At 40.6% G+C, this 25,331-nt stretch overlaps 1 protein-coding gene and 1 long non-coding RNA gene across 5 annotated transcripts in view; one reads left to right on the top strand and one right to left on the bottom strand.

The window, feature by feature from the left end:
• The window catches only part of ME2 (malic enzyme 2), a 48,584-nt gene extending 33,532 nt beyond the window's left edge, over positions 1-15,052 (top strand). For all 4 annotated transcript variants that reach the window (XM_038525993.1, XM_038525995.1, XM_038525994.1 and 1 more), the window contains 4 exons: positions 2,049-2,151; positions 9,316-9,386; positions 10,066-10,164; positions 14,225-15,052. In XM_038525993.1, the coding sequence (XP_038381921.1) occupies positions 2,049-2,151; positions 9,316-9,386; positions 10,066-10,164; positions 14,225-14,392 (441 nt within the window). In that variant the 3' untranslated portion in view covers positions 14,393-15,052. The remainder of the gene's footprint in view (positions 1-2,048; positions 2,152-9,315; positions 9,387-10,065; positions 10,165-14,224) is intronic.
• Positions 1-25,331, bottom strand: part of LOC111095221 — a 36,356-nt gene that overhangs the window by 8,623 nt on the left and 2,402 nt on the right. The gene's annotated exons all lie outside the window — the stretch shown is intronic.

Here is a 25,331-nt window from a genome sequence, read left to right as displayed (position 1 = left end):
CATCAATTCTAAGATGCAGATTTTTTCTCGATATTGTATTATCTCCTAAAAAGGATAAAAAATCATTGTCATAGATCAATTTTACATAAATTCCTTCTTAGTGTTACATAAAATAATGGCATAAATTATGTATTTGCAGTCACCTCTTAAATTTTTAGTGTCCTTCTGTTTTCAATAGAGAGACGTCTTGGTCTTACTCTAACACCCTCTGCTGCTTAGTGAAAAAAAATACTTTTTTTTAATTCTTGAACTTCAGAATTAGAACACTTGGTTATCATTAAGATCTAGCCACATTTAAACAGTAGGCTGATTATGAAAGAAAAAAAAATAACCTGAAGAACTGTAGAATCTTGCCATTCTAGAGAAGATGTCCAAGATCTTTCTAAATCTCCAAATTTACTGATATCATGAGAATGGAACATTTTTCCTATAAAAAGCTTATATTGTATAAACCAGTTTATAAAGCTATTAAAATTAGTGGTATCACAAAAATCATCTGTTAATATGCGCATTATCATTGTAACATATGGCATTAGCCATGAGCTGACTTTAATCTTCAGAGAAACACAGTTTCATCACAAGTAGAGCTATACTTGGAACAGAGAGAGAATAAGCATAGCTATCTGGAGAAAATGATAAATCTGCCTGACATTGTAGCTTCAGGATAGCCACCTGGGCTCACCACTAGCATAGTTGGACAGGTTCTACACTTTGTGTCATTTTGAAACTGCAAGTATGTCTTGTAAAAGTAATAATTAATATACATCGTAGACCTCAGATGGTCCAAAGGGTCAAATTCCTGGTTAAATCCACTAATGCCAATGGTCCGGTCTACTTCAAAGAATAATCAACCTTGGTATAATATACGTTTTTAGATCTAGAGAGAAGAAGACAAAAGCATTGTCTTAGCACTTACTATTCTGTGTTTAGAATATTGCCAATGTTCAGTCGCCATGTCAGTTTGTCCATCCTACTGGGTGGAGATAGTTCAGTTTTCTACAAATCATCTCTTACTTAATCCAGATACTCAAATATGACTTACTTTTGGGGCGCCTGGGTGGCTCAGTTGTTCAAGCGACTAACTCTTGATTTTGGCTCAGGTTATGACCTCGGGGTCGTGGGACGGAGCCCTGAGATGGGCTCTGTGCTTAGAGCACAGTCCACCTGGAACACTCTCTCCCTTTCCCTCTGCCCCTCCCCTCCTCCCCTGTGCACAGAGAGGCTTTCTCTCAAATAAATAAATAATCTTCAAAAAATAGAAATAAAAAATATGACTTACTCTAGTCATACTTTAGCATAATAGACCATGGTCTTCGGAATAATTAAAAAAAAATCTGGATTCAAGTTTAACTGCTACAATTGTAATGTGTGAATTTTACAAAGTATTTGGAAATCTAAGCAGTAGTTTTCTGAAATTCTTTTTTTTTAAATATTTTATTTATTTATTCATGAGAGACACACAGAGAGCAAGGCAGAGACAGGCAGAGGGAGAAGCGGGCTCCATGCAGGGAGCCCAACATGGGACTCGATCCCAGGTCTCCAGGATCACGCCCTGGGCTGAAGGCAGGCGCTAAACTGCTGAGCCACCCAGAGATCCCCTTTTTTTTATGTCTGTGAAATGAAGATGATAATTGCATAAGGCTTTTTATGCACGCTAAACTCAGCTAACACAGGATACCTGGTACGGAGCCAAAAATAACAGATGTACAGTCAGTGTTCGGTCTAATTGTTGATGTGCTCCCCTTCATTCACACATGATTTATATTATTTGGGATGGTATCTATTGGCCCATTTATACTTTAAACTTTTTAAGGAAATAGAAACGTCAGGGTTTTTTAGTTTATTAATAGATAGTTTTCAACTTTATGTGAATGTATGCTATGCATAAAAATTCATTATAAGAATTTTAATGGAAAGGTTAAGTTATGTAGTAAGTTATGCCTATTGACAAGTAATCTATTGGTCTGTTTTAGTACAGGATTTAATTTTGTTTGGATTCACATTAAGTCCATGTAGTTACAAATTAAGATTATTTCATTTCTTAACAGGGAAGATGTTTGTTTGCCAGTGGCAGTCCATTTGAGCCAGTGAAACTCAGTGATGGGCAGCTCTTTACACCAGGCCAAGGAAACAATGTGTATATTTTTCCAGGTAAATGCCAGTATTACTTATGTTAAAAATTAATGGCTAATTATGTTAAAAATACTTCACGAAATCATCAGGGAAATATAAGTCATAACTACAATGAGATAATCCCTTACAGCTATCAGAATGGCTAAAATCAACAACACAAGAAACAGCAGGTGTTGGAGAGGATGTGGGGAAAGGGGAGCCCTCTCGCACTGCGGTGGGCAGGCGGGTGGGAATGCAAAGTGGTGCAGCCACTGTGGACACAGTATGGAGGTTCCTCAAAGGTTAAAAATAGGGCTATCCTGTGATACAGCAATTGCATTACTCGGCATTTATACCCAAGGAATGCAAAATATGAATTCAAAGGGATGCATGCTCCTGGTGTTCACAGCAGCATTGCCTACAGTAGCCAAGCCATGGAAACAGCCCAGTGTCCCCTGGGTACCTTCTTATTGTACTTCTCAGCTATAAACACTGTCGGTTGTTTGCTTTGCGTGTTTCTGACGGTTTACTACCATCACGACTGATACACTTACCCTCCCTTACCTTGATTCTGGCTGAAGACCATGTATGTGCACTTCCCACTGTTGAATATAGTAGTGAACACCTACCTACCTCCTAATACCTTGCTTCCTCTACCTCTCAGTTTGTGTTACTATTTTTAGTTTTCCTAGTAGTTTGTTTTTATATAACATATCTAAAAAGCTTTCAGTAGCAACTAATGACAGTTTTTATTAGCTTCCTACTGTTGAAAGTCTCGTATTTAGGTTTCTTATCTGCTCTTAATTCCATCCCTCAATTTTGGCTAATTAACATTTCTACATTGCACAGAGGGTTTTTAGACATGTACATTGTGTTGTTATTTTCTGTACTTTGTCTACAGATTGATTCTCAAATTACATGATTATATATTATTTACGCTTAAACAAGAGTATAATTTTATAAATATAGTAGAATATGTAGTTTTAGATTACAAAATTTTTGAAACTCAAAGTAAAAATCTTTCAAGTATCAGGTATAGTGACTCTTTAATTTCCTGCTGACTTTCTTCACTTCTGGGTCCTACCCCACAGCAGACTTTTTTTTTTTTTTTTTTTTTTTTTTAAGATTTATCTATTTATGAGAGAAAGAGAGCAAGAGCAAGTGTGGGGAGGGACCGAGGGAGCGAATCCCAAGCCGACTCCCTGCTGCTTGGGGACCCTGCTGCTCCGTCTCACAACCCCGGGTCATGACTTGAACCGGAACCTCAGGGCTTCCCTGACTGACCCCCGCAGGCGCCCCCCTCAGCAGACTGACTCTCGTGTCTCAACTGCCGTTGTCTCTCTCACGTGCTATTTCTGTCCCGGTGCTATTCCTCTCCGTCTTGGTCTCATTTTTCTGAAGTACATCCTTTGAATAAATGTTTTTATTAAGCATGGAAGAAAACTTTCTGAATTTTTACTTACCTTAAGAATGTCTTTGTCTTCTCCTCACGTGGTAGTTTGGTTAGGTAGAGATGTGTACCTGGAAAGCCCATTCCCTCAGATCTTTGAATATATTTCTCCATTTTATGTTGCTGTAAGAAATCTGATGTCATTGAGATTCTCATTTCTTTATACGTACTAGCTTTTTCTCCCTAAAAATACTTAAAATTTTCTCTTTATCTTCAGAGTTCTGAAATGTTACTAGGATGCATCCAGATTTGGGCTTATTTTCATTTATTATGCATATCCATGTAGGGCCAGTTCACTATATTTTCTTTTCCAAAGGATTTTTTAAATTCTTTTTTCTTTCTCATTTCTTTCCTTCCATTATTTCTTTTTTTTTCTCTTATGGAACTTGTGTTAGACCATGATCAAATACCTCTATTGTAAATTTTATTTCACGTTTCCATGTCTGCCTTTTTAATTCTGTAACATGAAGGAGCTCTATGGCATTCATTCATTCATCTTTTCTGGTTTTTGGCACTCTTACTGCTCATTTCAAAAGTCTTTTCTTATGGGGCATTTGGCTGACTCAGTCCATAGAACATGTAACTCTTGATCTCAGGGTCATGAGTTCAAGCCCCATGTTGGGCGTGGAGCCTACTTAAAACTGAAAATTTAAAACAACAAAAAAAGTATTTTTTTATTATAAAAATTTCAAATACATAGAAAAGCAGAGAGAAGATGAAATCCCATGTTCAAGTCGCCCACATTTCAGCAGTTACCAACATGTAACTATATATTTTTTTAAACTTTTTTATTTATTTATGATAGACACAGGCAGAGGGAGAAGCAGGCTCCATGCACCTGGGAGCCCGACGTGGGATTCGATCCCGGGTCTCCAGGATCGCGCCCTGGGCCAAAGGCAGGTGCCAAACCACTGTGCCACCCAGGGATCCCACCAACATGTAACTATATTTTCCTGCCCATTCTTTCCTCAATGGGTTATTTTAAAGCAAATCAGAGACGTCATATAATTCCATCGTAACTACTGCAGTATGTATCTCTGAACAAGTAATTTTTAAAATTAATCATAACTATAATACTGGTGTCATACATATGAAATTAACATTTGCTTAATATCTCATATCATCAGTTCAGTAGGTTCAAATATTTTTTATTCCCAATACCTTTATCTTATCCTAAAATCACTTTTTTTTTATAGCCACTTTCATTTTTTTTTTTTTTAAGACTTCAGGATCCTTTTGAATTTCTTCTGAGAGCTAAGATTCTTTTAAATATTTCTTCCTTTGTGCTGTTCATTTTCTATAAATTTCTGGTGATCCTGGCACACCTGGGTGGCTCAGCAGTTTGGCACCTGCCTTCGGCTCAGGGCATAATCCCAGGGTCCTGGGATCAAGTCCCACGTTGGGCTCCCTGCACGGAGCCTGCTTCTCCCTCTGCCTGTGTCTCTGCCCCTCTCTCTCTCTCTCTCTGTCTCTCATGAATAAATAAATAAAATCTTTTAAAAAATTTTTTTCTGGTGATCCTTAGTTCATTCATTTTAATGAAAGACTTTGTTGAGTAAAATAGGGAATCGACCTGAATTTCCTTTGTCTTTCTCCTTGTGGGCCTCTCCCTGATGAGCTGACTGTAGGTGCTAAGATTTCATGTCTTTTATGGTAGATTTTTAGTGGATGTAGGCTAGCATCAAGCAAGCATGCTATTACTGTTGTCAAAGTAAAGAAGACTTTTAACCTGTGAATATCTCAGTGCTTTTGTTATGAATTTTTCTCCCCGTAGCTATTTTATGTCTAGAATTCTACGCTGCTCATCTCTTGAGACCTACTGTCTATTATAGAAACTTTCCCATCACCAGTGATCTCTTTCTAGAACTTGACAATGTTCAAAATCAATCTGTTCTACCCAGCACTATTTCTGTGGCAGAAAGGCATAAGAACATGGAAACGAATACCTATCCGCTGAATTTAACAATGTCATTTTCTGTGTCTTACTTGACTAATAAGGAATTTGGCAATTGATGATTTTTATACAATACTACAAAGTCCTAACTTTACTGTTAACCATTATCAGCACCATTATCTATAAATATAGATACACAAATGACTTGATGTAGAGGTAAAAGTGGACTGAAAAGCAGGAGGCCAAAAGTCTGTTTATAAAAAAATGTAAGGCTCCGATGATGTTTGAATTACTTGGTCCAGCAATTATAACTGGATAAAATAACAACAAAAATCAGACCTTGAAAGGGCCAAAGGCTAAAAAGATACTGACTAATGAAATACTCAAGAGTTCTGGATCAAGGTTGGGGAGAGAACTAGAGCTCAGAAAACCAGCATGTGAAGTTTTGCACTGGAGGCGTTCTCTCGTCGGCAAGGAGTGGCCGCACAGCAAAGCGGTGCTTTTCATGGAGGGAAGGCAAGCATTAGAGTCTGGCATCTGCCAGGAATAGGGTTCTAGTGAACCACTGATGGGGCTGAAGTGCTAAAGGCTGTACCTTGGAATATGGGTATAGTTTGCACTATCACATGGTGACCTGGAAAGCCTCAGATCTTTGTCTTGGCCTACCAGCATCCACAGGGCCGGGCCAGAAGCAAATAGAAATGAAATCTTCTGTGGCACAAGGTAACACTATCCTTGTCTTCAAGTGACTTTCACAAATTTTAAAATACACCCCCAGTTAAAAAATAAAAGATAAAGAGCACATAAAAGACAAGACAGTGCCCGAAACAACAAGAAAACTCTGGAATTCTGGATATCAAACAGATATTATGAAATCAGTATGCCTATTGTGTTTATGGAGATAAAATCCAAGCTTGAAAAACTCAGCCAAGTAACACTTAAGTTCTAGAATTGAAAAACTAAAATAAATTCAAGAACTCAGTGAATGAGGCCCAGTGCAGATTAGACTGAAGAGAATGAAACTGTAAGATAGGTCAGAAGAAATGATTTCCAAAGCAAGAGAAAAATATAGGAAAGCAGATATATACCTTTAATTGATACACTGTGTGTAGTCCCAGAAGATAGCATGAGAATGAAGCAGAGGCAGTATTTGTACGCTTCGTGGCTGAGAATTTCTTAGAACCTGATGATGACGTCAGTACACAATATCCAGAAGCTCAGTAAAACCCACGCGGGATAAATAAAAGAAGGCCTCATCGAGGAACATCGTTGTGAGACTCTAGCAAATAACAACAAAAGAAAACTATGAATGCAGCCAAGGCAAAAAGATTTCCTTGAAAGATCAAGTATAATAACTTATAAGTAGAGTGAAACTGTTACGAGGGTGGTGGAGGCATTGTCTGGTGGAAGGGCAAATTAGAGATTGCCATGGAATTTTCATAAGGGTGCTTGTTATAAATTTTAGGATAATCACTGGAAGACCAGAAAAACTTCCTAACTATGGTGAGAGAATGTTAGGGGAGGAAAGGAAATGATTAAAAAAAAAAAATCCAAAAGTCAAGAATGGAGAGGAAAAGAAAGAACATGGAAGAGACAAGACAAACCTAAGACCATAGATTTTGCTCCAAACATTGAAGCAACTATATAAACTGTAGATGGAACAGATGCTCTACTTTCTGAAATACATATATTATCCAGAGGCTAGATTAAAATAAGGAATCTATTACCCGATTTTCTTCTTGTCCATGATTAACTGGATAACTGTATTGCCTCGCTCTGGCTAAAGATTCAATAGTGTGTGCAAAACTGAGAATTTCTAGACCAGAGGACACTGGACACAGTTGAGGAAGGAGATGCCAGAAAGGAGGGTGATTAAAAGCCAAATCACCACAGTGATGCTGAGGGGCAAGCCCTCTCCTCGTGCTCATGGCTACCAGTGATCCTTCCAGTTCCTAACCCTTACATATGAGAAACACTTAAAAATTACTGGTCAGCTAAGGAAAGTCTCCTAACATGAACAATTTATTTCATAAAAGAGATGAAAATAGACAAGGAGTAAAAAGCTGCTTAGAAAGAAGCAGGGGTTAGGTGGGGAGAAGGAAAGTTTAAAAACTATCAATATCCACATGAAGACAAAAATTTTGTTTAAAAAATTAGAGAACAAAAATGAGCTCTTGAAAATAAAAAGTTTGAGAACAGAAGGATTATTTTTTTAAAAGCTGAGGAAGTCACCTAGAAATCGAGCAAAGAATGAGGGCTGGAAAGCAGAAGAAAATGAGAGGGCTGGTCCAGGAAGGACAGTATCAGAAAACAGCCTTGTAGAGTGAGAGAACAGATGAGTGGAGGAAAGAAAATGACAGGTGATTTCGTGAATCTTTACCCAAACTGAAGGACCCAGGTTCCCGGGTAGGAAGGGCCTCCCCCACGAGTGCCAGACACGGTGTGGAAAAGTCCTGCACCTCAAGGCACATCACTGGGAACTGCGGAACATTCAGGAAGGATCCTGATACTTCCAGAGGTACAGCAAGAGGATAATCACCAGAAAGGGTCTAGAATTCAGCTGGCACTGATTGCTCACCAACAACACTGGTGGCCAGAAGGTATTGGAGGGGAGGAGCGCCTCACGGCTCTAAAGGGAAATTATTTCCAAGCTAGAACTCTAAACCCAAACAAATGATCGAATAGGTGGAAAGTAATTTAAAAAAAAAAAAACAGTGGGGCGGGGGGAGGAGTGCCGGGGAGCATCCTCAGAAAACTGTAGGAAAACATGTCCTGGGATCTCTGGGTGGCGCAGTGGTTTGGCGCCTGCCTTTGGCCCAGGGCGCGATCCTGGAGACCCGGGATCGAGTCCCACGTTGGGCTCCCGGTGCATGGAGCCTGCTTCTCCCTCTGCCTATGTCTCTGCCTCTCTCTCTCTCTCTCTCTCTCTCTCTCTCTCTCTCTCTGTGACTATCATAAATAAATAAAAATTTTTAAAAAAAGAAAACATGTCCTGCCCCAAATGGGGACTAACCAGACACTGGGAGGAAGTGGGATCTAGAAGTGAACTCCGAAGAAACCCAGGCAAGCTGCCTAAAGGGGAGAGACTGTCCAGGATGACCGCTCCGACCTGGGACGGTCTGGGACGGAGAGCGGCCACCACGGAGCGGCGCGGCGGTCTCTTCTGGAGGATGAAGGAGGCGCGTGCGGGATGTGCCGGAGATGCTGGATGAGCCGGCGTGAGATAATTTCAAGTGCTGAAAAACTAAAATAAGGAGATCAGCAGGGAAAACCCAAGTCACGCAGAAGAGAAGAGATGCCCGCGACCCGGTGTTGGCAACGGCCGCGCTTTGAGTAGCCTTCGGAGGAAGCTGGGCGGCGGTGCTCCGTGTAGACCACGGGGGAGGCCTCGGGGGAGGCGGGAAGCGTGGACCAGAGCCACGCACTTCCTCCTGCAGGAAGGAGCCGCTGGCTTCTGAGCCTGGGAAGTCAGTCGGGAGAACCGTGTGCAAGCCGTTCCACGGTGGGAGAGAGGAACACAAAAATGAGCAAGACTGGAAGGATTAGGGGTGGGCCGGGAGTTGATGTTTCTTGTAACAAGTATTGATGAAGTGTATGCACTTGTAATTTTGCTAATTATAAAAACTAAATTGAGAAAAGCCGTTTGATATCTCTGTCTAGCAGGTAAGTGTCGTAACAGTTAAAAGACATGTTGTTATTTGATTTTAACTCTCCGATTTCTGTTGTGTCTTGGCTGCTTGGGTGAGGGGAGCTGTTGGGGTAGTGGTTCCCATTAACTGGCTGTAAGTCTGGGTATTTATTCGGTTCCTTTCACAATTTGAAAAAAAAGACCTCACTAAACATTTAAAATGTTTTCTAGGCGTGGCTTTAGCTGTTATTCTCTGTAACACCCGGCATATTAGTGACCATGTTTTCCTAGAAGCTGCAAAGGTAAGTGTTTTAAATCTTTTTCGACTCTTTTATAAAGGATGAATTATAAAGATGAGTGGATCTTAGTTAAAAGCAGAGAGAGAAAATGGATTAGAGCTGCCTTATGAATGGAAAGGAAGCTATTCATCTCTGGCTTTTCTGATTTGGCCGTCTACTTTTGCATAAGATTAATTTTTTATCATGATTTTTCAAATTCTGAATGTAAGCTATGAATCCTTTCATATGTATAACACCTATCGTGCCTGTTATATATGTGTCTGAAGGTAACGTATCGTGACAGCATAGACCAAAGGTGTAACGCCTTCATTTTTTTAATGGACACAAACTGGTTTATTTGCAGGACTATTGCAGTGCAGGACTACAGTGTGAGTTTTGACGAACTCACATTTTTTAATAACAGATTTTAATGTCTATTTTCATAGTAGCTGATGTAATTATTCCAAACTTTGTATGTATTAACTAGAATATGTCAATAAACTTTTCAATCCAGTTGTTTATTGTTTAGCAGTGAACAGTTTTAATTTCTGCAGCACTTTAAGTATATATATTCCTGCTAAAAATAAGAAGAATTATGTTACTCGTATTATTTTCTGCTCCCCAAACCACTTTTCCATTTTATCACGTCCTTATTCTGTGGCATTTAGACAAAATAAAAATAAAATGCCGTTTTTCTCTTCAGGCACTGGCAAATCAATTGACAGATAAAGAGCTAGCTCAAGGGAGACTTTACCCACCACTTGCTGATATTCAGGAAGTTTCTATTAACATTGCTATTAAAGTAAGTATAATTTATACCTGTTCACAAATATTTTAATAATGTTTTCTTAAGCAAGTAGCATAAGTTTACTAGAGAAAAGTTTGAAACATTTCAAGGGTACAAAGAAGAAATTTTAGATCACTCATTTTCTAAATACCAGAATATAACCCACATTATTTTTTTTAAAGATCTATTTATTTGAGAGTGAGAGAGAGTGGGAGGTGGGGCAGAGGGCAAGGGAGAGAGAATCCTCAAGCCCGTGCGTCACGGAGCATGGAGTCTGATGCGGACTCCATCTCAGGACCCCAAGGTTATGACCTGAGCCAAAGTCACGAGTTGGGCGCTTAACCGACTGAGCCAGCCAGGCGCCCCATAACCCACATTATTATTTGGGATTTGTAGCCTTCTAGTCCTTTTCCTTCCCCAACGCATGCATATGTCTGCAGCACCTGCAGCCACCGGTGCCTCTTTAGGATGGTTTCTCCCTGCTCTTTCTCCACTGAGTACACTGTAAGCCTTTCCCCGGGTAAATCAATAGCAGTTCTCCCGTATGATCATTAATGCTGCGTAATCTTGTCTTTGTTAGGCATCATAATTCGTTTAACCATTTCTGTATTTTTGGACTTTAAGCATCTTTTGTTGTTGTTAGAAATAATATTGTAGTGAACATCCTTATTTAAGTCTTTGTGTACATTTTTGATTGTTTTTTCTTAAGATAAATGTCTAATCGAAAGAACAAAAAGTATTAACGTGCCGAGGCTTCCGATACAGATTACCATCATATTTCTTCAGGAAAAAAGTATCAATTTATATTGCAGTATCAGTGATGCCGATACTGAGCGTTATTCTTTAAATCTTACATATTTAGTGAGTGGAGGATTATGTCTTCATTTTTATCTAAAGCATTTATTAGTGAGATTGAGTTTTTTGCTTAATTAAACAATTATAAAAAATAAAATAGGGCACCCAGGTGGCTCAGTCAGTTGGGTGTCTGCCTTTGGGTCAGGTCATGATCTCAGGGTCCTGGGATCAAGCCCCGCATCAGTCTCCCTGCTCAGTGGAGAATCGGCTTCTCCCCCGCTCTGCCCCCCACCCCTCGTGTTTTTCTCTCTCTCTCTCACCAATAAATAAGTAAAGTCTTTTTTAAAAATCAAATTAAAAAAATAATCATATTCTGTGAACTGCCTGCCTGTTCATGACCTTTGCTTGTTTTTATATTGGTTGTTTTCTTTCTAATGTTGGCTTTAAAAGGCCCTTAATATATTGAGCATCATGATTTCTCTGTTTGCTGTGGTGCAGGTGTTTACCCATTTGCCATTTATTTTGACTTGTGGAAATTTAACACTGGAATGCCACATTTTAAGAGGTTTTTTTTGTGGAATAATCTCTTTACTCTATGGCTTGTTTCCTCACCTTTTATGAATGTTAATGCCTTCTCCCACTCCAAAAATCATATAAATATCTACCTTTGCTTTTTAAGAACATAAAACCTTTTAATCCCTAAGGTTTTTTTAGAGTAAGATGTGTGAGGCCGAGAAACATTGTTTTCTGAATAGTTAACCAGTTGCCCCAGCACCAATTGATTGAGAATGCTCCTTTTACTAACATAAAGTCCTCAAATCTGTCACTGAGAGTCTGTTCCTAACCATATAGGCCTATTATTAGGCACCATTAAAAATATTGTGGTATGTAGGGCACCTGGCTAGCCCAGTCAGTGGAGCATGTGACTCAACCTAAGGATTGTGAGTTGGGTATAGAGATTACTTAAAAATAAAATCTTAAAAAAATAATTATTACTGTGGTATGTATAATGTGTATTATTAGATACTATATCTTTCTCATCAATAATCGTTTTCAGTATTTTCTTATCTGTTTAAACTGCATTCTTTTGGATGAATTTTTTTTACCAGTTTTTTTAATTTAAAGAAAACCCTGCATCTGTGTAGGAAACTATCAAACTTACAAATTAAATCAGTGAAATTGAGTCTTTGGTACTGGCTCTTCCCTCCCCATCAGTACCTCTTTCCACTCAGCACAGTCTGTTTCTTCTTTTTAAGTCTTTCAATATAATTTTGTTGTTTTCCTCTCTAAATGTAGTATGTTGCTTAATGCTTATTTTCCTAGAATTTAAAATGTTTTGTTCTTTATAATAAAGATTTTTCTTCTTATACTTATTTCCTTGGTAGTCATGGCATATAGGGAAGGTATTAATTTTTATGAATTTACTTGATAAGTAGCTCACCTAATTGAGCAATCTTAACTCTCTTAATAGTTTCTTAATGAACTGTTTTGGAATTTTGAGTTTTGAATCATTTGCAAGTGATTTGTTTCTTCATTTACTATGTATTTCTTTTTTTCTCCCATAAGAACAGTTTTAAGCAACTTAGTTGATCAGGGCATCCTTGTATTTTAATACTAAATATGATACTAGCTTTTGGTTGAAATAAATATTCTTTTATCTTTTTAAGAAGTAATCTTAATCCCTAGTTTACTAAGATTTTCTTAAACACCAGGATTAAGTGTAGAATTTATCAACCACATTTTCTTTTTTTTTTTTTTTAATATTTTATTTATTCATGACAGAGAGAAAGGCAGAGACACAGGCAGAGGGAGAAACAGGCTCCATGCAGGGAGTCTGATATGGGACTCGATCCTGGGACTCCAGGATCACACCCCAGGCCTAAGGTGGCGCTAAACCACTGAGCCATCGGGGCTGCCCTCTTCTTTTTTTTTTTTTATCAACCACATTTTCAACTGTGTATTGATGATCATAAAATTTTTACCCCTTTGACTATAAATGTTATTGTTGCATTATTTTAATACTTGTAAACTAAACAAAGATTAGGAGTAAGAGATGATATGTTTAAGAAATAACAGCCAGGGGTGCCCGAGTCCTCAGTCAGTTGAACGTCTGGCTCTTAATTTCAGCTTAGGTTGTGAGATCAAGCCCTGCATTAGGCACAGACTCAGCAGGGAGTCTGCTTGAGATGATCGCCCTCTCCCTCTGCCCCCACTTGTGCTTGCGTGCTTTCTCTCTCTCAAATAAATAATCTTAAAAAAAAAAAAGGAAAAGAAAAGAAAGAATAACAGCCAACCCAGGGGCACCTGGCTGGCTCAATCAGTGGAGTATGTGACTCTTGATCTTGGGGTTGTGAATTCGAGCCCCACATTGGGTAGAAAGATGACTTTAAAATCTTTAAATAACAGCCAGTTCAGTTGAACTGGAATCTAAATAGGTAGGCAAATGGCATAAGACAGGATTTGAAAGTTATCTTAAGGCCACATTGTACAGATGGACAAATGTCAGGCTAAGGAGTCTGAATGAATACCTTATTGTTGCAAAACAGCTGAGGATTTTAGAGCCCAGAAGTAGGACGAGTAGAGCTCACCTTTGAATTTATAGAATGATATTACATGTGGGACAGATTTTGGACCATATCAGCCAGTTAAGAGATTACCAGTGTGTCCAGGTGAGAGGTCATATGAAATAGAAGGAGATACCTGTGCTTAGGGGTTGGTACTGGAGTGTAGCCCCAGGGTCATGTCTCACCTCCCTTCTGCAGGGTAGAGAATTTGCTCCTTCATTGGCTTAAGGCTTTCAAGACCGAGGGTTCAGGAGACTAGGAGTGCTTTGTTTTCTGTCCCCTACCCCATCCCACAGCCAGTGAGCTTCTCCGACCTCATGCTTTGCCCCAGCTTTTTCTGTGGGTACAAATATGTTTCTCAGAATAGGCTAGAAAATAATTGAAACACATTCATCACAAAATATAGTAAGGTTGAGTCCCTAGGACAAAAAGTCATTTTTAATTGCTTGTTTGATTGAAGTATTAAGGGGGGGAATGCCAGTAATGGGGGGAATGACTTGAAAACACGTCAAATTTATGGTGAGATTACAGATGATTTTTATTTCATCTTTCAAGCCCTTAGTAGTTTGCAAATGTTTTGAAATGAGTCAAAGTAATGTTATTTATTTTGAAAAAAAAATGTCATTCTTCTAAATTCATTCTTCTGTGTTTTAACGGTACTTTCCCCTCTCAGGTTAATACTCAGAGCCTGCACAGTAATCTTACCTATTTTTCAGGTCACAGAGTACCTGTATGCTAACAAAATGGCTTTCCGGTACCCGGAACCTGAGGACAAGGCCAAATACATTAGAGAAAGAATATGGCGAAGTGAATATGATTCCCTGCTGCCGGATGTGTATGACTGGCCCGAGTCTGCGTTAAGCCCTCCCCTGATAACGGAATAGAAGCACGTCCACTGAAAAATACTTTCCAGGCTTCAGGGAACCCTTTTTTTTTTTTTCCCAAACAAAAAGAGATAATGTTCTCGAATTGATGGTTTTTTCCTGTGTACTCCCCTACTGCTTTGCTTGACTTTTTTTTTTTTTTCATGATGTATTGGCCACGTTGTTAATCCCCACCAGAATCTGCAATCAAACAGCCGTATTGCTTTCATTCTGATTTATAGCTCACACCACATCAAAGAGATGTTACAAATGTATTTGTAAATGTCTTCACTTGTGATTCTGTTCATGCTTGCCAAAGTATTTGCTACTTACTGTTATTAGTAATAATCTTCTCTCCCCAGCTCTTTGAGGGCTACTAAAATAGAAATTTACTTCTGTGGATAGGAGTATAGAATTTTAAGCCAAATTTAAAAGTTCTTTTATTTCTGCCTCATTTTATTTTCATGCTCTGAAATTCCTTTCCAGTTGATAAATCTAAAGAAATGTGGAAAAATCTACCCTATTACTTATTTTCTGGACCTAAATTGAGGCTTAACTACAACACCATGAGAGAAAAATGGGAAGTACTGCTGGCTTTAGATAAATAAAGTGGTCATTATTTTCAACAGTGTATAAAAATCATAGTGTAACTTTTTTATTTAATAAAGATATTATCTTAAATTTAATTGCTTCAATTAATGCGATTTTATTGCCCAACTAGAAATTTAGGTTTGCTTATTATGAAAAGCACCTATTTTCATTTTCTTTATTTCTAGATGTTTCAAAGGAGGGGATATATAATGCATAAATTATAACTGACATCATGTGACTTTTAACAAATTAGTCATATTTTACATCCAAGTGAAGCATTTTTAACTGGAGAGGCTATACCCCCTATTCCAGTAGTGCTGCACTTTATTATTGAGATAATTTTCAAATGTCTGTATGATATATTCTTTGAATACCGTTAGTGACAGCTCTTTCCACCAAAGATGGATTTGCTTTTTTGAAGCCACCAAAATTAATTTAGAGCTAAGTGGGGATGAATAAGGTAGGTGTTCAGACCAGAAAATACCATTTTTAATCCCGGTAAAATGGCTAACAGTTGGCTAGTGAGGCCAGTTTTCTTATGTGGCTTGTGTATGGGAGAGTTTTTTGTTTTTTTTTAAGATTTTATTTATTCAGAGAGAGAGATGCAGAGAGACACAGGCAGAGGGAGAAGCAGGCTCCATGCAGGGAGCCCGACGTGGGACTTGATCCTAGGTCTCCAGGATCATGCCCTGGGCTTGAAGGCAGAGCTAAACCGCCGAGCCACCCGGGCTGCCCATATGGGAGAGTTCTAAAGGAAAACCCAAAGCATTTGGAGAGTTAGTGATATTACTTTATATATGCCTACCATAGTTGCTTTGAAGGAACAAAAACTTATATTTTAAGCGCTCATTCTAGAAGATTAAGTGCAGAAAGTTATTCATAGCTACCTGTAGGGGTGCACATTACTTGTTATTTCTCTCCATAGTCCTTGATATATTAGATGCGATACTCTGTAGGGAAAAAGGGCATCATTTTTGTGTTTGTCCTTCTATGTGTAGGTAGAGACTGATTCATACTAATTTTAAATGTAATTCAACATTTTACAAATGTTTGAAATGGCACTGACATTTTGATGATTTTGAGAAAATCATTCTCAAAAATACTCTCTTGATTTTAGTTTAACATTACAAGTATAATAATTACAAATCCTGTTTTGCTTAGTGCTTATTGAAGGTAGGACCATATGCTGAATTCAAGTAATTTTACTAAGATGATTGCTTAATAAATATGTCTAGTACAGTCTTTATGGAAATTTTATTTTGAGGAAAATAGGCCAACTGGCATATAGCCTACATATTTAAGTATGACAGAAATGATAGATATAAAACCAGTAATATACTGGTTGGTAAATAACACATGAGAATAGGTGGCCTTTAATAAATACACATTATATATATTCTAATATATGTTTATTGTCTATCACATATGTGTAAATATATCTTATTTCTCCAGATCAGTTTGTATTCACTAAAAGCCACCTATTCTCATGTGTTATTTACTAACCAGTGTTTTACCAACCAAGTAACAATTACTGGATGTAAGGTGAAGAAAAAAATGTAAGATACAGGCAGGAGCTGCCAGCACCAGCTAGCACCAGGGGCCTGGTGGCACTATGCCGTCAGACGGGAAGGAACAAGCATTCAGAGCTCTGGAAACTTTTACCAAGCAATAAGGTAATTATTTTTAAAAACAGCAATGGAGAGCCATTTTCAATCTTTTGAATAGAGAAGACCTTATGTAAGGTTAGTCTCAGAAATGACCTAGGAGAGCAAAGTGAGCACTCGTGTTCTGATCTGGCACCAGTAGCCATGGGGTGAAAGGGGGAAGGTTTACTGACTGTGATGGCAACCGTGTTAAAGATTTTGGTTACAATCATTTTTTTTAAAGATTTTGTTTATTCATGAGAGACAGGCAGAGACCCAGGCAGAAGGAGAAGCAGGCTCCATGCAGGGAGCCCCACGTGGGACTCGATCCCAGGCCTCCAGGATCACGCCCCAGGCGAAGGCAGTGCTAAACTGCTGAGCCATCTGGGCTGCCCTGTTAGAATCATTTGAAAGGATGGTTTCTTAACCAGGAAGATGCTTCAGAGTCACCCTGAAGCCTCTTTAAACTGCATATGCCTCCTCCTCCTGCCAGGCGGCCTGGACCGCGGGGGCGGAGCCGTGGCAGGTGTGGTCCCTGCAGGGCCCTGGGGGGATCTTAGGCACACCTGCCGCGTCTCCGGGTTGCTGCCTCCAGGGGACACGGGAGTACTCTGCGGAGCTCACAGGCTCCTCCTGGCGAGGCAGTGGGCCTGGGGTGGGCCCAATTGTCTGTTCTGACCCGGGGCGCCCAGGCCGCCGCTCCAGAGAAGACCCAGGTGCACGCTCCAGAGCACAAGTGTGGCGAGCAGGCTGCTCCGTGCTCATCCGGCGCATACCCCTATGAAGCCATACCTGAGATTCTGTTCTCGCGTGGAATTGGCTCCGCCTATTTTTGTTATGTATAGTTTTTATGGAGAGTCGATAAGGACAAAAACATGGAACTTTTAAACAGATTTCTCTGAAAATACATAACTAGAATACTGCTCAGTTCTCTGTGCCCTTATTAAGTAAAACCTAGCAACCAGTTTTCATTTTTGAAAAGATTAGCCATCAAGTGAATAATTGTTTCTTCTCTATTGGTTGTCTTTTAATATGACTCACCCTATCCTTTTCTTTTTCTTTCTCTAAATTACCAGCTTCTGGAGAAATAAGATCCTACATTCTGCTTTGCAAAGGAGTTGCTAATGAATTAGGATCAAAGCATAATTATTAAGGGTGTGGAACGTTATTTACTGCTTTCAGATAACTGAGAAAGCCCAAAGGGGTGGTAGGCGAGTGGGAAAGCCTGGCCTTCATCCAAATGTTCTGTAGCTTTTTCCCCCAAGCCCACTCAGTATCCCTAAAAGAGGCTTCATACTCTTGAACAGTCCCAGGGTTCTGTTGGATTCACCACAACTGAATCCGCTCTGCTGAGCATAACACTTAAGAACATCCATGTAAAAAAAAAAAAAAAAAAAAAAAAAAAGAACATCCATGTAAATCTTAAAGCTCTCTACTGGGATTCCACTTAAGGGACTCTCATAAACAATATAATAGCACCAATATCATATTTCCATTCAAAATAAGACCGCATGTTTTCAGGTGCAGACACGTTACTGACTTTATAGAAAACAGATTCGTTACCTACTTTGATTCTCAATTGATGTGCGATTTGCACTTGGATGTGCATCTAAATGTTAAAATGAAATAAATCCTCTACAGCAAAGCTATAAATAACATTTAAAACTTAAAATATTCAAGATAATTTGTAGACAGTTTGCCCCTCATCTGAAATGAGGATGTTTTAATGTTAGCAGAGAGAAAGCTCAAGGCTTTGTTTCAAATTTTAATAAACTGGGCCTAATTAGGACATGATTCTTACTTATTGCATAATTATTGCCAGGAGTTTCTCAGGTGAATTAGTGATTAGATTTTAAAATAATTATTTTCCTTTCTTAGATAAGGAAAATTGTGTCTCTCAAAGAGAAAAGTAACATGATATGATATGTGATATGGAAATACGTTCATACTTTGTTCACATAAAATACACAAATTAAGTCAGATGACTTTTAGATGCTTTGTATATTTATGTAACAGGTTTTTACCAATAAACACTTTTTTGTATGGCTATTTAATCTTGCTTTTTCCAGACAAAAACCTAATTGCCACTTCTATCTTTGGGAAGTTATCCCTACATTCAGAACACTTTTTAAAATTTTATGACTAAGGGAAAATTTGTAGGTATTTCTTCCCCAGTTTTCAGTATGTCCTTTTATGTCCTAGAAAAATTATATTACCTTTCTTAATTCTAGGTGTATATTCTAGTAAATCACTGATTCCTACAGAGTCCTGAATCATCACTAACATACTAGCTATGTACAATTAGCAAACAATGCTAAAGGACATTTTATGGACAGCACCAGGCCTTGTTGTAAGCATCTAATATGCATGAGCATGCTTAATTCTCAGATGCCCTCCTGTCGCTGCACCTCTTTTACGGAGAAGGACACATGCACAGAGAGGTTAAGCACCTTGCCCAGGATCTCCGCGGGTAAGTAGCAGAGCCAGGGCCCTTAACCTCAACCCCTCTCAAGGAAGAAGCGCCTCTGTGACGGGTGATTTTATCTGGATCTTAAATAAAGAATTATCATATCAGATGAAGTCTTCACCTACTCATAAGGTTAAGCTGAGGTCCTTTTAAATGTGTTTTAGCAGTTTATTTGATTTCTACTTGCCATTTAAGCTCAAATACAATATAAACTATTTTATTCGTTAGTCTTCAGCATTTTAAGTTGTGGATGCGAACATAAAAGATTTGGCTTTGAATTTGATAAATTACACCAAAGATTCTCAATAGCCAGTCACTAACATCTCTAGACTGGGTAATCCTTCCAGAACCACCAACTGCTATCACTTCTGTGCAAACCAGTTTCGATAATGCTTATATACTTTGTGCCTCTGCCATTGTCGATGTGAATTGTTAGATGGATTTCCTTATCTCGATACAGTGATATTTTGATACAATGATAGCTACTGTATTATATGCATACATACAACTTCTTCCATTAAAAAGTAAGAATAGTTGGGGTGCCTGGCTGGCTTGCTGATGCAACTCTTGATGTTGGGTTGTGAGTTCAAGTCCCACGTTGGATGTGGAACTTATTAAAAAAAGTGAGAATAGCTAAAAAGTAGAAATATAAAATATATGTGCAGAATAAAGAATTTCTGAGACCTATCTTAGCTATTTGACAAAATAGCATTTCTGCTTAATTTTTTATTATACTTTGCCTATTGACCTTTAAAATCAACTGAAATTGAGACCATATTTCTGCAATTCATATTGTGTTCCCTTTGATAATGTCCTAAGCATTAACTTTGAGGAAACCACACATTGCAAAAGTCACTGCTTAGCCTTTTTCACTTGTGCATTTAAGATAAAAGGGCATAAACAGACTTGTGGTCATTGTTTATGGGAACACCCACCTAAGGGGAGCGTCTTGTGTAGTTTCTGACACCAGATCAGCTTATCACAGATGGCTCTGGAATCCGCCTACATGCTCCATAATGATGTGATTGGCTTTTTCTCTTTTGTGATATATAAATTGTCACGAGATGTGGGTATTTTCCATGCATAAAAAGTTTGTTATGACCTTGTTTTTTAGAGGCTGCTATAGAGAGGGCACTTCTAAAACTTGGTATTATCTTGATCCTTGACGCCCCCTCCCGCCCCCCAACACCTGTCCCGTGGGAGTGCTCTGTGGTTAGACCGGGACTCACGAGTGGAGCATTACTCATGCTCATCATCTCTTCCTTTCCTTTTGCTCAGCTTCCTACTTGATTTCTGTTCTCATTTAGTTTAATCACAGCAGTATGAAGGACCAATTCCTCACCACTTCTCCCCTGCCAGACCCATTCCAAGCAGCCTCAGCAAAGCCTGCTTGTGGGTTTTGTAGAGGGAGGAGAGTGGTCTAGGAGCTAATCCCCCTGGATGCCTGCTGCGAGCCAGGCGCTTCTCCCAGGATCTGCTGGCTACTTACTGGTCTCACATTCACAGCCTTCTTCCTCTTTTTTTTTTTTTTTTTTAAGATTTATTTATTTATTCATGATAGAGGCAGAGACACAGGAGGAGGGAGAAGCAGGCTCCATGCCGGGAGCCCGACGCGGGACTCGATCCCGGGACTCCAGGGTCGCGCCCTGGGCCAAAGGCAGGCGCCAAACCGCTGAGCCACCAGGGATCCCTCACAGCAGCCTTCTGAGCGGTGGGTTCTAGTATTTCCCACTTCGCAGAACCCGCGGTGCAGGGCCTGCAGGGCCTCGAAGTCCCGGAGCTCCCGCGGACGGCAGAGTCGGGGCTCGGGGGCTCGGGCAGCTCACGTGGGGGGCTGCTCAGAGCGCTCCCTCCACCCTCCACCCGCCCCGAGCGCGGCCACTCCGAGGCAGCCTTGGTGCTCCTGCCCTCGCGGGCGCCTGGGGTTTGACACCCGCCCCGGGTCACATCCGGGCACCCCGCACCTCTGCTTTCACTCGCGGCCTTACCTGCTTCACGGAAAAGGGGTCACAGGAGGGGCGTCTTGAGAGGGAGAGGCGCACTCCCTCCGCCTGATCCCCTCCAATTCCCCCCGCATCCAGGCAGTGGGGGCACCGTCCTTCCTGATGGTGAGGAGCGTCCCATTGGCCCTGGAGACCGTCCTCTCCATCCTTCAACCAACAGGGGCGGGGGATGGGAGGTGGGCGGGGCACGGGGGCACTGGGCGGGATGGGCACGGGGCAGGGGGTGGGGGGCATGCTCTATGTCGGCAAATCCAACTCCGATAAGAAAATTTACAAAAAACAAAAACACAAAACAGGAAGGGAGAAGCAGCAGCTCGGCAAGCGCTCGCGCGGCTGGGCCCCCAGCTCGGCCCTGCATCCTCGGGGATGGAAGGCACCTGTCAGAGCACCCGCAGCCCCGGGGCTCAGGGCCCCCCCAGCCTTCTCCCCCAGTCAAGGCCGCGGAGCTGCCCAGACTCGGCCTCCCCCAGCAGGTCCCGAGGGCTCTGTCTCCTGGACCCCCGGCTCCCTAGCCCCGGCCACAGTCGTGCTCACCACCTGCTGTCCCCGCCGCGGCCTCGCCACCTGCAGCCTGGTCCCAGCAGAGCGGCCAGGGCAGCCCTTTCAGACCTAAGATGTGGCCACTTCCTGCCCTGGTAAAAGCTGGAATGGCTGAGCCAGTCTTCGGGTGCCCCAGCGGCCCCCCGTGACCCCCCCCCCCCCGCTGCCCCCTGTCTTGGGCACCAGATGGAGCCCCCCAGGGCCATTCCCAGCATCGGCCTGCGGCTCCGCCCCCACGTCACCTGGAAGGGGGCCCCTTTAAAGCCTGCGACCTCAGCTCCCCACACTCTCCTGTCTCCTCCACCCACCTTACCACCTGCCCACCACCTACAGGGCGCAGACTGGGCCTCCGTCCTCCGGAAGCCACAGCTGGGGGCAGGACCCTGCATCTCCCTGCTGGTGGCTGCCACGACCCGAGCCACGCACCCAGCAGAGGTTCGCCAACAGCGGCACCCTGAGGAGACACAGGCGAGACCCTGGCCGAGACCTGGGCCGCCCGGCCGCCACCAGTTCACATTTTCTATCAGTTCTGCAGGCTCCCTGATCTCCTTTCAATCTGCAACGTGAATCAGCTAAAATTGACTTCTATGCTTATGATCAAGAATTCCGATTGACATCGAATTAAGATATCAGCTGCTCCTAAGTATGTAAATAGCAGCCTGTCCAGTCAATACTCCAAGCAAACCAAGGGCTGGGTCATGTTTTTTGTTTATTTCCTACAGTCGCAAAATCTCTTTTTCACCCAGGTCAGTGCTCTAGTGCTATATAGATTTAAGCAGCGATTGATTTCAAATAATCGAATGATCAATAAAAAAGTTTTCGAATATAGTTTGAATGAGAAAAATAAAGTAATGGAATCTGCCATGTTATCACTCTGTTGGCTCTGAAACTTACCCACTGCTTTTACTAATTTGTGATTATAATGATTATCCTTTCCCCTTAATTCCAGGTTATTTATAATTGCAGGTGTAACGACAGGTGGGTTCGTTTACTGATCTGAGAAGACCGCTGTTCCATTACATCTAGGTTGCCTCCAAGCAGAGAATGGGAGAGAAAAGAGAAGCCAGCTTTCTCCTGCTGGCATAAGTTAGATTATTAGATGTGCTAGGTGTCACTTTGGAATGACTCACATTTGAATAACACTTTACAAGGCATTTCAACAAACACCATTTTGTCTTTATAACAAAAGTTTGTGGCAAGAAGAGCAATGATTATCCTCATTTCACCAGGGGAAAACAGAAGAAAGTTAAATAACCCGACCAAGGTCACCCAAATACAAAGGGGCAAAATTAAGACCCAAACTACCTTTTGACTCAAAAGTTAATATTGTTAAGCAATGTAAAGAGACAAATGACAAACTTAAAACATATTTGCATCTTACATCATAAAGAATTATTATCCCTGATATATGGAAAGCATCTAAAGATTCATAAAAAAAAGACCATTACAATAAAAAAACTGGGCAAAGCGTATGCACAAAAAGTTTAAAGAAAAAAGAAGGCAAATGACCTTTAAACTTTTTTTATGACCTTTAAACTTATGAGCAGATACTCACATAGCTCGTTTATGAAAGATAACTGCAAGTTTAAACTCCTCTAAGATGGGCCCCTGGATATCTCAGTAGGTTAAGCATCTGCCTTTGGCTCAGGCCATGATCACAGGGTGCTGGGATCAAACCCTGAGTAAGGTTCCCAGCTCAGCGATGAGTCTGCTTGTCCCTTTCCCTCTGCCCCCTGTCCCCCACTCATTCTCAAATAAATAAAATCTTTAAAAAAATAAATAAATAAATTCCACTAAGATGTTAGATTGGCAAAAATCCCAAAGTTTGCCAACATTTTGGTGGTGAGTTCTGAGGAAAAAAGATATTCTGATAAGTTGCTAATGAAAGGCAGAATGACCCAACCCCCAGAGCAGTCCTTTTAGCTTTCTCTAGCAAAATTATACATGTTTATTGGTTGAATCATCAATCCTACTTGTAGGAATCTGTGCCAGAGATATACTCACAAACATTTTTTTAAAAAATGACTTCTGCAGAGGCTATTTGTTACGACACCATCAGAGCAAAAGACGTAAACAAGCCAGAGGACTGAGTGAATAAACTATGGTGTGATCAGCATCAGACAGCTGAAGAGGAAGGAGGAAGCACGCACGTGGACAGATGGCCCGTAACCACGGAGACGCGCCACTTCACAGGATCCTGTGGGTCTTGTCCTTCCTTTCACTAACGTGGGCTACCCCAGTGATGGAGCTGCAGGTGTGAAATCACCCCGTTGCCCTCCTTACTTCCGCTGAGAAGTCAGCCGTTAATCCCGCTCAGATTCCCTCATAATTAACTTATTTTCCTCTTCGGTTCAAGTTTTTCTCTTGCTTTCAGCATTTTTACTACAATGTGTCTGTGGGTTTCCTGTGATCATCCTGCTTGGAGTTTGTTGAGCCTCCCGGGTGTGAAGATTATTGCTTTTTCATTAAATCCGGGAAGCTTTTAGCTATTCTCTTTGAATGTTTTTTTCGGCTTCTTTTAAAGACCATGGTTCTTCTGTTACTCCTATTATATGCATGTTGGTGTGCTTAATGGTGGCACACATTTCTCTGAGATTCTACTCATTTTTCTTAATTTTTTTTGTCTCTGATATTTGGATTGCATAATTTTTGTCATATAACTTCCAAGTTGCTAATTCTTTCTTTTCTGTAAATTCAAATTTACTGTTGAACCCCTCTACTGAATTTTTCATTTCAGTTGTACTTTCAACTCCAGAATTTCCACTTGGGTTCTTTTTTTATTATCCTATCTCTATTCATATTTTAAATTTAATGTGACATTGTCATCATATCTTCCTTTGCTTCTTTAATCATGATTTCTTTTGGTTCTTTGACCATATATAAATGGCTACTCAAAAAGCTTTGTCTCACAACCCCAGCATCTTAGTTTACTCTCACAAGCAGTTTCTGTTGCCTCCTCTTTTTTTCTATTTTAGGGATCACAGTTTCATACTTATTTATATTTCTTAACTTTTCTTGTTGGAAACCATACATTTTAGATTATATATCATAGCAACTCCAGGTACTGCCCACCCACCACCTCTGAAACTTGTTACTCATTTGCTCTTTTATTTGTTTAGTGACTGTTGGATTATCGGACTCTATCCCCCCAACCCCATCTACTTACCGAGGTCACCCTCCGATATTTCCCCTTAGGAAACAGTCCCGGCACAGCTCTCTTTGTCTCTTTCCCTAATTATACTGCTCTACTAAGCTCCTCTGATTACCAGCTGATTGCTCTATTATTTTCAACAATGTCCAGGGCATAAATTGCTCCACAGAATAAAGCAATCAAATTTGAGTTCCTGTGTAGGGAAAGTTTCTCAGGTCCTTGTTTGAATTTTTCTTCACCTCTGGTAAGCTCCTTCCATTTGCCTTGTGCCCATCGCCCCTTCTTAGGAAAACAATATGCTGACAGTTTAGCCTATAGATGTCCAACGATCCCACCAATCTCCTCCCAATTCCCTTTCACCATCATCTATCTCCATTCCTTTTGGAGCGTCCTTAAGCTTAAGGTCTCCACCGTCTACTGCAAGTGAACCCAACATGTTGGAAGAGATTAAAAGGTCCAGTTTAGATCTGCTTCTCCCTCTGGGCGAAATCTCTGAGCCACGGCTGTGGAGCTGGAGACGGTGGCATGCTACTCATTTAGTGACACCACAAATTTAGGAGCTGGG

Source organism: Canis lupus, chromosome 1 (genome assembly GCF_011100685.1).
Source record: "Canis lupus familiaris isolate Mischka breed German Shepherd chromosome 1, alternate assembly UU_Cfam_GSD_1.0, whole genome shotgun sequence".
NCBI classification, from domain to species: Eukaryota; Metazoa; Chordata; class Mammalia; order Carnivora; family Canidae; genus Canis; species Canis lupus.
This window is presented reverse-complemented; position numbering and strand designations above follow the sequence as displayed.